Source organism: Suncus etruscus, chromosome 1, assembly GCF_024139225.1.
Source record: "Suncus etruscus isolate mSunEtr1 chromosome 1, mSunEtr1.pri.cur, whole genome shotgun sequence".
Taxonomy (NCBI): domain Eukaryota; kingdom Metazoa; phylum Chordata; class Mammalia; order Eulipotyphla; family Soricidae; genus Suncus; species Suncus etruscus.
Window position 1 is genome coordinate 100,577,568 of NC_064848.1, and position 17,998 is coordinate 100,595,565.

Consider the following 17,998-nt stretch of genomic DNA (forward strand, 5'->3'; position numbering starts at 1 on the left):
TATCCTTAGCTCCTGGTAAAATTTCGGCACAGATAAGGGCTCCACAATGATTTGTAAAACTGAAGACATAAACTATCAATTTCAATGCAATTTTTTACTGGAAACTTGAGGTAAAAAGTATGCACACAAACACACACACACACACACACACACACATGCACACACTGAGAAGGAAAGAACAGACTTTTCTATGGTAGGCCTCTCAACTCTTCTTTTTCCTAACTCCACTTTTCCTCACTGTAGCCTTACTTTGTAGAGCAGAGATGATCAGGTTTTCCTTATTTGATTCTCATGGAAAGTTTTAAAGTTCTAATGTCTTTCTCATATGCCTGAAAAACAAGGAGAAGGGCCAGGCATCAACCATGATAATACCTCAGAATCATCTTTGAGTTTGTAATCTTCAGTATCTTTAAATCTGTTGAGGTGATTCCATGTCAAAAGAATATCACTGCTCTATGACCCCTGAAACCATTCCAAAGCAGAGCTTTAAATCAAATCTCATCTACAGTGTACACAAAATATACTCATGTTATCTTTTGAAGCATTTCTTTATCTTCTAAGAATATGATACCTAAGACATCTAAGATGAATCTTTCCTAAGTGTCTTTTTTTATTCACAATGAGGTGTAAATAGTAGGATGAAATGTGATTATAAATCTATTTGCATTTAATATTATCTAATTTGCACTACTGGGCATTTACCACAAAGAATGGATATTACTTCACAGACAGAAAAATACTAAACCTACTCTATGAAAGGTAAACTATCCAGCTTCTGCCCCATACATAGATAACAAAGTCACCCAGATATACCATACAGAAGTTAGTCTAGTATGTCATAATTTCTTTCCTAGAGTCTAAATTTGTAGCATATCTATAGCAGTCAGATAATAATTTGATTGGTACTGCCCTCTTGGCTATATTAAACATGGGGTTAGTAGGATTATAGGCAACCTGACCTTATTGCCCAGGCATTATACAAGTGGTGAAAGTTTCAAATAAAATTTCCAAGAAATATGAACAAAATAGAAAAATAATAAAAAATAGATAGGTCTACAGATTTAAAAAAAAACTTAGAACTATATAGGTCTAAATCTTAAAATATGACATATGTGCTCCATTCTGGGACCTACTCTCCATATATACAGCATAGAAATCTCTCTTTCGTTACCTTTTTCTTTTCTTTTTTTTTTTTTTTTTTTTTTTTTTTGGTTTTGGGGTCACACCTGGCAGCACTCAGGGGTCACTTCTGACTCCAGGCTCAGAAATCGCTTTTGGCAGGCTTGGGGGACCACATGGGATGCCGGGATTCAAACCACCGACCTTCTGCATGCAAGGCAAAAGCCTTATCTCTTCACCCCCATTAGTTCATCACTTTCAAAGCCTCCCTTGACTTTTTTCTTTCTAGTACATCAGAAAAAAGATGTTCTCTCACTAAAGTACAATAGGTAATACTATCACCAAGACTACCTGGTGAATGCAAGAAAATGTATGTTCCTTTCACAAATTTATTTTTTAGATTTGCTACATGATCAGGAAGTGATAGGCACATAGTTTTTATTTTTTTAAGGCTAGTCAAGTTAAGCAGTAGGAATGCAGAAGGAACAAATCTGTAACTGGCTGTGATCAACTAATTCTAAACACCACTGCACTCAGACCAGCCACATAGTTTATTTTTGATAATAAGTGCAATGTATGTGACTGAATTAATGATTTCATGAATGATTCTGATACCTAATTGAAGGATAACCTAATTTTTATTTCAATGCTAAAAATATTAAAAATCTCCCAGACCAAGCATCTGTGCATTTATTTTTATCCTGAACCTATTAATACCTATGGACTCTATATAAAGCCTGCCTCCCTTGAGCAATCCATTCTGTATAAAATTTCTTGAGATTATTTGGTTTATCTGTTAGGAAACTATTGAATTCCCAAAGTTATCCTACATTTTTAATATAAATTCAAATATAGAATGAAACATATGAAATCATATGCTTAGTAATGTAAGGGTCAATGTGATTAGGCTAATCCAGGAAATAGAATAATTATAGCTAATTTTTTAAAACAGCTTATTTACCTTTAATGGGCCATTGAAGGTATGTTAAAATCATAAAGCTCCAGTCTTATATACAGATATAGTTTACCTTCTTGGATAGAAGGAATGGATAAATCTTTTTAACACTGAATTACTCCTCACCTTGACCCCAAATAGTTCATAAGTTTTTCTTTGAACAACGAATATGTATCATGACTTTAAAAATTAAACAGCCTTCAAACCACTGGTCAAATACTAATGATTTTTTCTAAGCAGTGTGGTAAGAAACTTTGAGTTTGTTTATCTTTCTCATATTGTGGACTTTAAGCTTGCAGTTTCACACAAGGAATCAGATGGAGACACCGGAGAAAGTGTATTTCTCTATCAGTTTCAAAGGTGGAATGTACCTTAAAGATCACAAAAGTAGAATAGCATGATTAAAAAAAAACACAAATCTGGGCCCGGAGAGATAGCACAGCGGCGTTTGCCTTGCAAGCAGCCGATCCAGGACCAAAGGTGGTTGGTTCGAATCCCGGTGTCCCATATGGTCCCCCGTGCCTGCCAGGAGCTATTTCTGAGCAGACAGCCAGGAGTAACCCCTGAGCACTGCTCGGTGTGGCCCAAAAACCAAAAAAAAAAAAAAAAAAAAAACCACAAATCTATAGCATATACTAATGGAAAGACCATATAAGGAAGGTTTTTACTCTATTAATTTGTCTTATAAAGCAGTTTTACAAAATTCTTTTATTATAATTTTAGAAGATAATTATATAAGACAAAATTTCTTCCAGCAACATCACCCAAATCAAATAGTGTAACTTATGATTATTAGAACATGAACGATGAACTTGAACAAAAATTAAAATATATTCAAACTCATTTCCATATGGAAATATTAAGAGTAGGGAAGAAATGGGAAGAAAAAGTCATATTGATTGAGTGATGACACTAGAATATTAATAGTGATGCAGTAATTTTCTGACATTTAAAGTAATGTGAATCTTATACTTCATAATTTTATAGCATTTTAAAACCTTAATATACCAATAAAACGTGCTTTAAAATAAAAATAAATGTATGTAAATTAAGATTGATTAATAAAATAATTGTTTGCATTTTATCATAATCTTGGTAATAGTTATGTTTCCATAATAACACAAATGTGTACTTAATCATTGTGCATGTGTGTACTATTATAAAAACTTTTGTAATAAAGTTTACATATTATTTGAACATAAATATCATTTTTATGAGAAGTCCAAGTGAGAGATGCCTTTACTTTCATAATTTACTGTTATCTTGCCACTAACTACAAAATTCACATATCCTCTTAAGTATCAAAAACACAACAGAGCTAATCCTAACCACTGTAATAGGTTTTTTAAAGCTACATTGCAAAAGCCCAAAGCTACTAGAACGGCAGGGCTGCCTGGTGCAGCGCCCGAGACTGCCAAGGCCCAATGCTGCAAGACTTACAGGGGCTGTGGAACCCAGCTGCCGGGTGGGGCTAAGAGCCAACCCAGGGACGCGAAACATGTAGCAAATGACTGCCTCAGACAGGAGAGAGAATAGAGAGTAAAGTGAAACAAGTACACTTTTTATTCTTCCTGAGTCTAAGGCCTTCTGCTGCTCCCTAGGGATTTGACTTGCGGGCAGGGAGGATTCACCTGCCAGGCCCTGGGTTCATAGAAGAAAGAGAAAGGAATAGATAGAAAGCAGAATTCATCTATCCAATAATTTATCTCTGCTTCCCCCCACAACACACACACACACACACACACACCAGCAAAGGGCCCCTCTGGTCACTATCCAAGTTTTTTTCCTTATATACCTGGCATAAGAAGGGAGCCTGTCCAAGGAGTGTGTCCAAAAGGTGTGTTCAAGGGTTGTGTTCAAGAGGTGTGTTCAAGGGGGGTGTTTCAGGGGCGGTGTCTAATTTTAACATTCATACAGTGGGGTTATACAAAGGTGTCCAAGTCCAACTGCCATACATCAACACTACACTATTGCTGGATCTTTGAGTTTTAATATTAAAGAAAAGATAATAAAATACTTCACAGATGTCATGCTGGATATATTCATGTGTTTTATTAGCATAAATACATTAAGTCTTACCTAATCAGTATTCTTTTGTTCATTTGCTTCAAATAACAAGTTAGAATCAACCAGCCAAAGAGAAGTAGAAAACTACAGCAGCTGAAACACTGTCATTACCTATTCCAAAATCTCCCCAAAACAGAGGGCGTATTTAGCAGTTTGATATCAATTGAGTTGCAAATGCTTTATTATTCTAAAATTCATTAAACATTGTTTAATAAGGTAATTTTTAATCTGTTGTTAAGGACATTATAGCCATTTGGAAGTGAATAACACTTGGTAAGAAACTCACCAGGAAATTCCAATGAGTTGATTATTCTGCATCTATATAACTGGTTCATTGAAAAAAAAAAAAAAAGATAGTACAGTGGGTAAGTTGAAGTCTTATACACAGCTAACCCAGACTTGAACCCCACACCCATTTGGACTCCTGATTTCTTCTAGGAGTGTTGCCTGAGTGCAGAGTAAGTCCTGAACATAGTTATATAAAACACAAAACCAGGGGCCGGGGAGATAACATTGAGGTAGGGTGTTTACCTTGCATACAGAAGGATGGTGGTTCGAATCCCGGCACCCAATATATTCCCTGAGCCTGCCAGGAGCAAGTTCTGAGCATAGAGTCAGAAGGAACCCCTGAGCGCTGCTGGGTGTGACTCACCCCAAAATAAAACATACACACAAACAAAACCAAATACAAAAAATCTGATATTTATAACTTGTGACAATATTCATATTATGTCGTTCTTGAAAACAAAGCTTTAAAAATAACTTAGCATTTAGATACTTTGCTTTTAGATGTCTTATATAGGAAATGATGAAAAATTCTAAAATTATAACTAATGTTTGCCCCACAGAAAAATTTTACATGTTCAAACCAAAGACTAAACAAATGAAAATAGTCCTTAAGATGTGTCCCTAAAATAGGGATGAGATATATTTTTCTATAAGTGTCATTAGAATACTTATAACATTATTCAAAAGTCATACAATACAGACAGATGGACCTTAAGAAGTATATATTTTTCCATAGTGTACTGAGGCCAGGCCATATGATTTGATGGGTCTTACATGACACATAAGCTATACATTTTCCAGTTCTAATTTAAATTATTCTTCTTGAGCTTTTATGCTTATTCTCTGTATATAGATGTATATAGATGATATATATGGTGTACAGAGAGTATATTGGCAAAGAGTAGGTGCCATTTGAAATGTGAATTATTTTAATAAATATATGATTACTTACCTTTCAAACTATAAGAACTACTAGAATTTTATATTTCAAACTGTGTATAACATTTAAAAGGTATCTTAATGACTTTAAATTGTAGAAATTTCAATATGTATGTATATAATGCAGGAATATGCCTAAAATATGTCATTATGATTTTCCATCCTTTATTTGAGTTAATAAAAATATTATAAAATTTATTCTAAACAGCTAGTGGGATATTATACTGAAAGGGGATCATCTACCCTCTTGCTTCTTCAAGGTATACTTTTGATCAATAATTAAAAGAAAAAAGGTAATACAGACATTTATTTAGAGGTATGAGACTTAGCATTCATTGAATTAAGCTCACAAGAGTACCAATCATTTTAGTGAGCACATAATTTTTATCTTATTTTTCTTTAAATCAGAATTCCCATTATCGATAATCAAGTAGTGTGCAGAGCTGTGCTTTTTTCTGGAGACTGTAGTGGTAGAGGCAGAGCTCCTAGAGGTCAATTTCATTCCTTGCCTTGTATCCCTTTCCTCTATTTCAAAGCCAGCAGTCTAGCATAGTCACAGCCTCTCTTTTCATTGATATTTCTGCCTACTTTTATAAGATCCTTTGTGATTAAACTGGGCCCACCTACATAATCAGAATTATCTTATCAACACCAGTAGTTCTATCTACAAAGTCCTTTTACAAAGAAAGGTAGAGATTTATGTCTTTACAATTACAAAGAGGATACCTCTGGGGAATCATTAGTTTGTACCAAGTGATATATCAAACAATATATGTGAAAGAGAGGTAAAATAAATTTTATATTCATATCCTATAAAAGAGACAGAGAAATAAAATATTTATTAACAATTATAACAAAAGCTTTTTTGGATTAAGCAACTGACCATATAATAAATCTGACACTGTCCATTCTAGGGAGTATTACAAACTCTCTGTATGTCCCCTTTTAAATGACCAGGTATTTTAGTTGAAATTTATTTATTAGTAAAAGTTCAAGTTCCTTATGTGGACAGGATTGATTTAAGAAAAATAAGCACTAACTAAACTATAGTGCACTGAATAAAATTGATAATTTTCAGGATTTAAGAAAGTTGGCTAAAAACCTTAGAGTAACTTACTTCTGAGTATAGTGCTTCTCAAGAGCTTTAGTGGTCACTGAGTAAGACAGAATGAAAGAAAGAAAAGAAGAGGAGAGAAAGGGAGATATATAAAAAGGTATAAGGCAACAATAACATTCCCTCCTTACTGCACATTCCTAAACAGAAAACAGGGATAAAGTGATAACTTTATAATGGTGACTCAGTTTTCAGAAGTTATTACATATACTTATAAAAATATGAATTAACTAATTATTGAACACATTTTAGCTATAGATGTGGCCAATTTCTATATATTTAACAATATATTTTCTGATATAGTTATATAAAAGAAAAGCCTCTACAATTTTCATTAACAGAAAATATTAAATTATGTTTGAAACAATTAGCATTTAATGTCTTGGTAGATATTAAAATGACAAACCTTATCATTTAACTGGTGACCACTTAACCTATCACTAGAATAGTTTGTATTCTAAAACATTCTTACTAAACTTGATAAAGTATTATATGAGAACTTTTTCTTCATAGAACTATCACCAGGATCAAACAAACATATTTATATAAATTAAATTTCTATTAAAAATTTCTATTTTAGGGCCGGGGCAGTACACAAGCGGTAGGGCATTTGCCTTGCACATGCTAACCTAGGACAAACCGCGGTTCCAATCTCCTGGTGTTCCATATGGTCATCCAAGCCAGAAGTGATTTCTGAGTGCAGAGACAAGAGTAACCCCTGACTGTCACAGGGTGTGGCCCAAAAACTAAAAACTAAAAAAAAAAAGTTCTATTTTACTAGTAAAATATTAAACAAGAAGTTGTGTTCAGCTCTTTAGGATAACAGTAGAGTCCTTAAGATAAAATAGAGAGCAATAAACATATATATAAATAATCAGGGTCAGCAAGCCAATAAAATAAATATATAAATATTAATATAAAGCTCAGTAACAACTTATGAGATGGCACCCCATTAATAAGAGAGAATATAGATTGTATTTGTCAATAAATGAAGGCAAAAGAGAATACTGTAGAATACTATATGCAGTGCCATAAAGGTTTATTAACACACAACTGTCAAGGACTTTGCAATTTAGTTGACTGAAACACAAGATCAGGTGGAAAAATAGATTTAAATATTGAAGATATAGGTAGAACATAAAAAATGTTATGCTATCCAAGAATTCTGAAAAGCATGAGTATGAAAATATAATATAACCATCCATCTATATGTCTCTTTAATTAACCTTCAGATGAAACAAATAAACATGTAGGCTGAGAAATCTATATGTTCATTCAAATAGTTAATCGATGACTAAAATATAGTATTTATTCCCTTACATAAAGGAAACTTATATAGTCTCCTTTGCCAGGAAAAATGATAAGGAATATAATTATTCATTTCAAAAAGTGTATCTGAAAAGGACATATGGCGGGTGCTTACTGTATTTATCTATTGCTGGGGAGGTACAGGAGACAAAGGAAGTGCTGAGTAATTGCTGTAGGAAGGACATTTGTAGGTGGGATCTGAATGGAGATATGGGAAGTACTGAATACTGAACTTAAATACTGAACTCAAAATGAGTTATGTAGGGATGGTAAGTAGAGAAAAAAAAACCTTTATTGGCTAGGGAAACAGTAAAGTTCTCACGATTTTAATAGGCTTACCTCTAAAATTTTAAGTATATAGCAATACTTACACATAAGCCAAAAAGTTCTGGAAAAAATGATAAGCATTAAAGGAATAAGACCTATCGCAAGAATAACAAGGAGGTAAAAGATTGTTTAGGAAAAAGCCTCTTTCTCCCACACAGAAGTGAAATAAAACTTGCCAATAAGTATTTGGCAGTTGTCAAAGCAAGAATTTGGCAACCCTAATTATACTTGCTACAAATGAACAAAATGAATGCTCTCTATGAATCATTCTCAGAGCTCAAATTTTGAGCAATATCACTATACTTAGATATTCTACATTTGATTAATTTATAATATTTTACATCAGATATAATTCACCTAACAACTTTTGCATTAAAGCAATAAAATATAAAATGTAGGATCATAGAAAAAGTTAAATTTAGATTGGAAATAGATAAGCCAAAGTTAGGACTTTATATTACATTGTAGGCCAAACCAATCACCATTACTTTGATGAAACATAGATCTATTTCTGGGTTTCATACTAAAGAATAATAAAATAAAAGTTAAAGATTTAGTTTCCTTACATATATTAAAATGTATTCCTCTTTTTCCATTTAAATTTTAAGCATCAAAACTGGATTGAATTTGTTTAACACATGTACAATGTGTCATCTCATAAAATTAAAGTACTATTAAATATATTTTAAAGCCCCTTTACTCACTGGGCCCTGTGTTCAATCCCATCTATACATATATATTAATATCATATTAATATATACTATATATTATATAATATACTATAAAATATATAGTGTTTATTAATATAATTATATATTTATATATTATATAATCTGCATATATATTTTCATGGGTTATGGAGAGAGCTTAGAGTCAGAATTTAATCTTTCTATGTAGGAGTCCCAGGTGTAATCCCTAATACCAAATGGTTCTCCTACTAAGCACAAAGGAAGCAATCCATGAGCACTGAGCAAGAAGTAGCGCCCGAGTACCACTGGGTGTAAATCCAAAATAGAAAAAGTACACCTTCCGGGATGGAGCAGTAGCACAGCAGTAGGGCATTTATTTGCCTTGCAGGTTGCTGACTCAGGAGGGACCTCGGTCTGATCCCCGGCATGCTATATGGTACCTCAAGCCAAGAACAATTCCTGAGCTCATAGCCAGGAGTAATCCCTGAGCATCACAGGGTGTGGCCCAAAAAACAAACAAAAAAGTATGCTTTCCACTTGAAATCCTACATAACATTATTTTGTGTAATTCAATAAACCAATAATCACTTAGTTTCAACTAAGAAAAATAAGTTTCCTTAATGAATATTTCCAGAATCTTTTTAAATTCTTGATAGATATTTTCAATCAAGGATGACTTTATTTATTCATAAAAATATGCAAACATTTCTGTTTCTAAACCTTATTTGGTAAATCATCCTGAAATTAAAACAACCCTTAAGGAGTGTTGCCTGTCTAAGATTAATTAAAAATATCTATTTGCTAAAATCAGAAACATTTTTATTTCAATTTTGATTCAAATTATATACTTACAAATATGTATATGTATATAAAACTATCCTTCAATCTGCATTTAAATACATAGATCATCTTTACACTGAAATGCACTTAATAAACTAATATAAAATTAAAATTAATTTTTGTTTCTTGCTTCATTTACTGTTTCAAAACTATTGATATTTTAAGCCCTTTAAAGTCTTAAGGCAAGAAAAACATTTTTATGTATGGGCCAGAAAGATAGCATGGAGGTAGGGCATTTGCCTTGCATGTAGAAAGATGGTTGTTCTAATCCCGGCATCCCATAAGGTCCCCCGAGCCTTCCAAAAAAAGTGATTTCTGAGCATAGAGCCAGGAGTAACTCCTGGGTGCTGCCGGTGTGACCCAAAAACAAACACAAAAAAAAAGAAAAGAAAGATTTTTATGTAATATGTAATAAAAACTACACCATTATAACAGTTTTTCTTTTTAAAAAAATTCTATATCAATTTAGCCTGCATATGATGTCTTACTCTTATGTTATTTCCAAATAATAGGGAAGAAACCTCAAACAGAATCATCTTTGTCAATAGGTGTTTGTAAATAAGCCAAGAGATTTAACCTATCAACTTTCATTTAAAATAAAGATGTAAACATAACAAGTAACAAATTATTGCATTCAAATATTCATTTGATTTTTCTTAATACAGAAAGTTTCTAGAGAAACACAAGTGAATACAAATTCTAAGAAGCTGACATTCCTTTTCAAAATTATTAAATGCCAAATAAAAGTTTTATTTTTTAATAATTTTATTGTGACCAAAGTGAATTACAAATCTTTCACAGTAATATTTTAGTTACATACATAGTGAAATTGAATCAAGGGCGTTCCCACTACCAGTGTTGTTCTCCCTCCAACCTTGATCCCAGCATGCATCCCATATCCTCTGCTTTGCCCCCAACCCTGTTACTAGTATAAGTGTTCCCCTTTGTGTTGTTTTTGAACTCAGAGGAAGGAGAAAAGAACTAAAAAAGACAAAAAAAGCACAATTGCTTACTTCAAAACTTTATATAACAAAGAAAACAAGTATAAGAACTATAACAGTATTTTTGTTTGTTTTTTTGGGGTCATACCCTGTTACTCTCAGGGGTTACTCCTAGCTATGCACTCAGAAATCGCTCCTGGCTTGAAGGAGCATATGAGACAGAAGCCATACTGCTTGTGTCACTGCTCTGGCCCCTAGAACAGTATTATTTTATTAAAAGTAACTGAAAGTTTCAATATGAAAGGAAGGAGTATGTATTCAGGAATAAAAAAAATAAGAAGCAGGTATTTTCTTTATGGGAGAGCATATTTTTATAATTATAGTCAGCGCATAAAAGTTCATCAATTTGAGACCATTCAGGGGAAGTGTTTAACATGTACTTATTAAACATAATGAAAATACATACAACTTTAAGGCACTTTAAAAGAAGAAAGTGTGGTTGTAACTGCACTGATTTCTTTTTCTAAAGATTTCTCTAAATCAGCTTACCATTGAGGTAGTTAATTTTATCTAAAACTTCTTTTATTCATAACTATACAATTGTGATAATACAGCAAGGTATAATATAGAAAGTAAGGTTGCCTTACATGAAGCTGACTCATATTCAATCCTTTCTATTCCTGGTCCCCTGATCACCACCAGGAGTAAATCTTGAGAACCAGAAATAAATAAATCCTGATTAGTATCAGGTGTGGCCCAAAAAGAACAACAAAAAGCAAGGACTTTTAAATCTATTTTTGATTAATTTAGAACATTATCTTGTTCATATGTTCTCTCCTATTTATCAATTGTCAACACTTGTAAAATATAAGAAGACATAAAAACTAACAAAAGAATTCAATATCTCAATCAATTGTGTAGAATTAAATTAATTAATCCTCAAACTTTTTAAACACTATTTCTCAGACCACTGGAGGGCCAGCCTATAGTCAAAACAAAACCTATAAACAAATTCCTATACAAACTGAATATATCTTATTTTGAAGTGAAGAAACAAAATGGGAACAAATACAATATGTGGCCCACGGGCTGTAGTTTGAAGACCATTAGATAGAAATATGATATTCCTTCACATATAGTTTCAGTGGAGAACAAAATATATTTTGAAACACATATTTTAGGATATTTTCTTTGTTACTCTAGTAAATAAGCATTTCTTAAGAAAGTATCATCTAAGGGTGGAGTAATTGCATAGCGGGCAATACATTTATCTTGCACATGGCCCAGGTTCAAGCCTCGGCATCCCATATGGTCTCTTGAGCCCTCCAGGAGTGATTCCTGAGTGCAGAATCAATCGTATCCCCTGAGCACTGCCAGGTGTGGCCCAAAATCAAAAAATTAAAGAGAAAAGAAAAGAAAATATCTATCCAAGCTCCAAAAGAAAAATAACAAACTAAATATATAACAGTATGATGATAATTAACAGTTAATATATATACTGACTACTTGTTATACTATTACCTACCCACAGATTACATAAACTATATCATTTCTGAATATAATGTGAGATATTATATTATGCAAAAATTCAAATATATAAATATCATCCTAAGAAAAAGACAGCACTGGCTTTACTGAATTTAGACATGGTACTAGGATAATTTACTTAAAATTTCAGAGAAAATATAAATTCATTTATTGTTTATGTTCTTAATAAAAAACTAATTATAACAAAGTTTTATTATTAACATATTTGGAGGTAGAAACTTTCTGTGCTCAAACACAGATAAAAGTGCATGTATCAAGTACATACATATTATCAATTTTTAAAGTCATAGGATGTATTATTTTAGAACTGTATTAGAGTAAGGTATTAATATCCCAAAACGTAGAAGAATGAAAATGTATTTTCTAAAATTTGAGACATTTGCTCTTAAACACTATACAATATTATTGTCAACCTCCCCATTATTTTTTTTGGTTTTGGGGGCACTCCCAGAGATATTTAGGGATAACTCCTGGCTCTGAAATTAGGAATTCTTTATGATGGCTCTTTTGGAACAATATGGGACACCAGGTGTAGAACCAGGGTCAGCTATGAACAAGACAAGTATCCTATGACTTTCCTTTGTATTTTCATGAATCTATCTCTGATTTAAAGTAATTTAAGGTAATAAAAATTAATTATTCACATTCTAACTAAGATGAATAAGTTCTTATCTTTCTCACATCAAGAATCCAAAATGGGGCCCGGAGAGATAGCACAGCGGCGTTTGCCTTGCAAGCAGCCGATCCAGGACCAAAGGTGGTTGGTTCGAATCCCGGTGTCCCATATGGTCCCCCATGCCTGCCAGGACCTATTTCTGAGCAGATAGCCAGGAATAACCCCTGAGCACCGCCGGGTGTGGTCCAAAAAAACAAAAGAAAAAAAAAAAGAATCCAAAATAAAGAGTGATATAACATTTGCAAGTTTCCATGTTGAAGATAGGAGTCGTCCAATTTCAATCTAGAAATTTTAGTTTATTGATCTATAGAAATTTTTGGTTAAAATTATTTATTTCTCAAGTATCTCATTAAGCTTTGATTACAAGAATTCCACATATTTATTAAATATTCCTAAAGTAAATCCTTTGTATAAATTGTATTCCCCTTTGTAAATCAATTTTAATATTACATACTCAGATTCTACAGCTGTAACCTGAACATGATAAATATACACATATAACTGAATAATCATATCTATAAACAGTAAAATATTCATTTATATTATGTAATTGTGATGTAATTATACTTAAATCATAAATACATAACAACATATTGATTTTATCTAAAAGTAATTGTTGTTTTGCTCTTTCCTAAAAGAAAACTACAAAACATAATCATTCAGTTATAGTAATACATATATTTTTAAACCACTCCAAATAAATTGGATGGACAAAGATTAAAATAAATTAAAAAGTAATATAAAAATGTAATTACAATTAGTTAAAGTAACTCCTGTTACCCTGACTCATAGTACAAAACTATCTGAGTAAAAATAATCCAAGTCATTTATAGAAAAGACAATCAGAACAATATAGGTCTCAAGTTTGAAAAAAGGCATTTTCAGATTAGCCATAATTTTTATTCTTTAGGTAATTGTGACTTATAAAACCATGCATTTAATGTTTGTACTAATGAAAAAAATCAATAATTTGGATGGACCTGAAAGTAACTGGAGTGTGTATTGCTAAATATAAAAAATGAAATAACATATAAATATAGCTTTAAGTTTCATGCTTCAGAACTAATTAATAGACAATCATAATATCGTATGGACCAAGAAACTCTTAGTTAATTGTTCCAGGGTCTAAGTCCAGGGGTTAGACCTGTAATAATTTAGAAAGAAAAACTGTTTTATATATGGAAACATTTTTGACTTGTCTCCAAAATCTGAGCATGATATAGGAATGAATCAATATCAAATTATCATACTGACCAAAATAAGAGAATTACTGCACTCCTGATAAAGTCATTCAAACTCCATAGTAAAATGTGAAAAAAGAGCAAATAAACTATATAAGTCTGGTTTAGACGTACATAAACAAATGATTTGAGCTTAAATATTGCCAATATTTAAATTAAGTACCCCTGAATGAATAAATATCAAAGAAAACACAGTATAATGCCTTAATAATACAGGATGGAAATTAGTATCTCATAAAACACCAGTCCAGTTGTGAATTAGAATAGTATCCATGAATGTGAACATCTGGTCAGTCAGCAGAGCCATGTGGTTTATGGATTTTCTTCTCATCCATATTCTTATGACTAAGCCCCGTGGGATCAATCAGGATCCCAGGAAAAGAATAACTATAATGGTGAAGGAAGAACACTATTCATGGGACAGAAATTCTCTTCAGATTTGTATATGATTAACATCATCCTCTAGCCAAACTAAATAGAATTCAACAGTGTAGAAACTATGAATCAGTTCTCCCATTATCCTGTGAATTATTAATGTACATAGACTAAACTTACTATTTAATTTTATTTCCTCAAGAATTTTGGAAGACAGTTTAAGATTACCAAATGATAAAAAATAATACATTAGAGAAAGATGAAACATTGTATTTTCAAGACAAAAAGACGCTTAAAGAAGAATCTGGAAGAATTAAGTTTGCTCTGAGGGTGATTCTGACATTGTGAATTGGTTAATAAATATGAAGATTTGCTGAGTCTTGAGAAACCCGATCAGAATAATTTTTAAAAATAGGAAAGATTCTGAGTAGATACTTAGAAGGATTGAACTTGAGCTTTATCAATGACAATTCTGTGAGATCCTTTTACCTCTGAGTTTAATTTTAAGGCTAATATACAGCTTATTTATATTGTATACAATAGATACAGTATATTCCATCTACCACTTCTGATTCAGCATGGCATGCTGGGGGGTGTTGCATCGACCCACTTTGTACAACACATGAAAGCATGTGAAGAATAAATGGTCGTAAGTAGGATTCCTAGTGATATCTCTGGGTGTTTGCACTTTCTAATCTTAGATTTCTCACTCAAAGCACATATAGTCAGTCCTTAAAGATTTTTATAATGCAACACAATTTAAAAAATCATGCTAATGATGCAATATCATGATGGAAAGTACTAAATAAATAAAGCAACTAAGTTTCTACTCACTATACAGACTCAAAATAATCACTTTCATATTAAACTAGAAAACTTATTCTTAACTTTTGCTACTCACAACTTTTAACATGAAATGTATACCCAAGAATATCTATTCATATTCAATATTTTTGCATATAAGATCTATATTATGACATTTGTCCCTCAAAATGTTAAATCTTCAGTCTACCATTAGTCATATGATTACGACAACGTTTTATTAAAAGGTTTGAATAAATCAAACTCTCACAAGTTTTTCAAGATCAAAATACAAACTCTCAAACTACGGTATGTGAATTTATTTGTAATGTAATAAATCAACCTATAGGGTTAAATCTTTCTCTTAGAGCAGTACCTTTCCTTACAGATCCTCCATAGTTAAAAATTCAATTTAATCACAACTCCAGGATCCAATACTCTTCCTTTCTTAAAACCTCTCACCCTCCCCACCCCCGCCAACACGACGAAGTGTTCATTCTTTTAAAAAGTCAGAGCAGAATTTGCAAACGAGGCCCAACTGGACGACTCCACAGAACCTGGCTCCAAAGTGCCACTCAAACTTTCTCCACGGACCCAATCAGCCGACGCACAACTTGACACAGAGCAAAGGAGCCACCTTCTTGGCCCTGCGGTGTACGTTCATCCAGAGCATCATCGAGGCTAAAGACAGTCTTGAAAAGACACGTGTGTACACACACAAACACACACTACACACACACAAACCTCCTTGGGTACCAATCTGTCTAGAAACTAAGTAAATCTATGCACTCGACCTCCAGATCCAGGCCACCCTTCCACCCCTCATTCAATGCACCGGGACGGACAACTCTCCCGCTCCATCCATTCTGCCGTGGACCGTGTGTGTGCGCGCGCGTGTGGTGTGTGTATGTGTGTGTCTGTGTGCGCGCGCGTGTGGTGGAGGGGTTGTGCAGGTTACCGGAGAAGGAGATCCGTTCTTGCAGAGGGGGCCCCTGAAGACGCCTTTAATGCCCCGGCAGTGCCCATTGCTGAGATGCCTCGAACTGATGACCAGGTAGCAAGCCATGTGGGTCGGAGTGGGATGGGAGGCTGCGATCTCCACTCCTCGGCGGGCGCGGGCGCTTGTGGCGATGCCGCCTGGCTGGCTGGCTGGCTGGCTGCTCCCTCAGCAGCGCCCGCGACTGCCACCTCCCGAGAAGAAGCGGCCGGCTCGTCAGTCACCCAGCCAGTCAGTCCGTCCGTCAGGCAGCGGAGGACGCGACGCGTTCGCTGGGCGCGCGTCCCCGCTCCTCAGTCCGCGCGGGGCTCCTGCAGCCCTGGCGGACGCTTGGGGGGCCGGGGGCGACAGTCCGCATGCTGTTCCGACGCGGGGCGCGCTGCTCGTTAGCCGGACCGAGGATTGATGGATTGATTCGGATTCTTTGCAGGACAACTTGGCGGAGCCTCCCCCTGGGCTCCGGCCCCGCCTTCGAACCCGGGGCCGGACCCGGAGTTCCTGGGTCGCGCAGCCCGTGCCGCTGCCGGGCGAGTGGCTGTGGGCAATTGAGGAGCGAAAACTCACTGTCCGCGCCGCAGCGGCGGGTGGGGGAGAGGGGGGACGGGAGACCGGAGCTGAGGGCTGGGGGCGCTCCCAAGCCGGCCTCTTTCCCCCTTCTCGCCCTCTCCCCCGCGCGCTCTGGGCCCCACTGCAGCGGCCAGTTCGAGGCGCACTTGGCGAGGCGCTGAGGGACCGGGCGCCACGGAGCTGATGGAGCCGCGCGTCCCCTGCCCTCGCCTCCAGCTCGCATCCGCCTCTCCTAGCAGCCCGGGGCGGGCGGTGTCTGGAGTTGCCCCCGCCCGCCCTTCGGCCCCCCAGGGCGACGAGGAGAAGGCTGCTAAGTTTCAGCGAGAAAACTTGTCTCCGCGAGAGGCTGCACAAGGGCGCGGAGACGCGGTCGGGTGCCCTGGGACGGAGGTTGACTTTGACTCCAGCCCCGCGGCCTTCTTCACCTTGAGGAGACGGATGCTGGGACGCGGGCTCTGCTTGCCCCCTAACCCCTAGAAGTGTGTGTGTGCCAGCACGGACCCGGTACCGTTCGCTCCCGAGAAAGTCACCCAAGAGCAAAGTGTGCTTCTGGAGAAAGGAAGCGGCTCTGCCCAGAGGCAGGTCCCACCAGGCTGGGCGTGCTTCCCCAGTTTCTCCGGGCTCTTCCCGGGCTTCTTCGCGACGCCCCTGGCCCCACCTGCCAGGTGGATGTGGGGAACGCGATCAAGGGCGCCTCGTTTCCCACAGCTTGGGAATTCAATGAAATGAAAACTGACTGCTTCCAGCCAAGCGGCTTCCCAGTTAGCTCCTCTCCTGCCTCCCACCAGGCCTGTTCGTTCCTAGGCTGACTGGGAGTATTCCTCACAAAGGACAGGAGGGCAAAAGCAAAACGGCCTTTTCGGTTTTTTCCCAAGTCAAGCAACTCATAAAAAACCATTCCCGTTCTCATAACTTTTTCTATGATCCCATAAGATCTACTTTTGTTTACATGAGAACAGAGGGCTAGAGAGATGGTGCAGGGTGTAGGGCTTGGCCTTAGACCCAGCTGTGCTCAGTTCTCATCTCAGCGCTCCCACTACCATGGACAGAGCCAAGGCCAAGCCCTGTACTCAGCAGAATGGGGTCAGAAGTAAATAAATAAATGAATAACTACACAGAGTTAGATCTCACTTGAAAGGTTTGTATAGGTCTCTTCCACGGCCTCTTGAAAGCATTCATCTTCTAGAAATTTTCTTTGTCTTTATT

The 17,998-nt window shown here is 35.8% G+C and overlaps 1 protein-coding gene across 1 annotated transcript in view; it reads right to left on the reverse strand.

The window, feature by feature from the left end:
- The window catches only part of ZNF804B (zinc finger protein 804B), a 572,377-nt gene extending 555,942 nt beyond the window's left edge, over positions 1-16,435 (reverse strand). Inside the window, exon 1 of the mRNA XM_049768850.1 lies at positions 16,187-16,435. Coding sequence (XP_049624807.1) covers positions 16,187-16,294 — 108 coding nt within the window. The 5' untranslated portion in view covers positions 16,295-16,435. The remainder of the gene's footprint in view (positions 1-16,186) is intronic.
- Between the last annotated feature and the right edge of the window lie 1,563 nt (positions 16,436-17,998).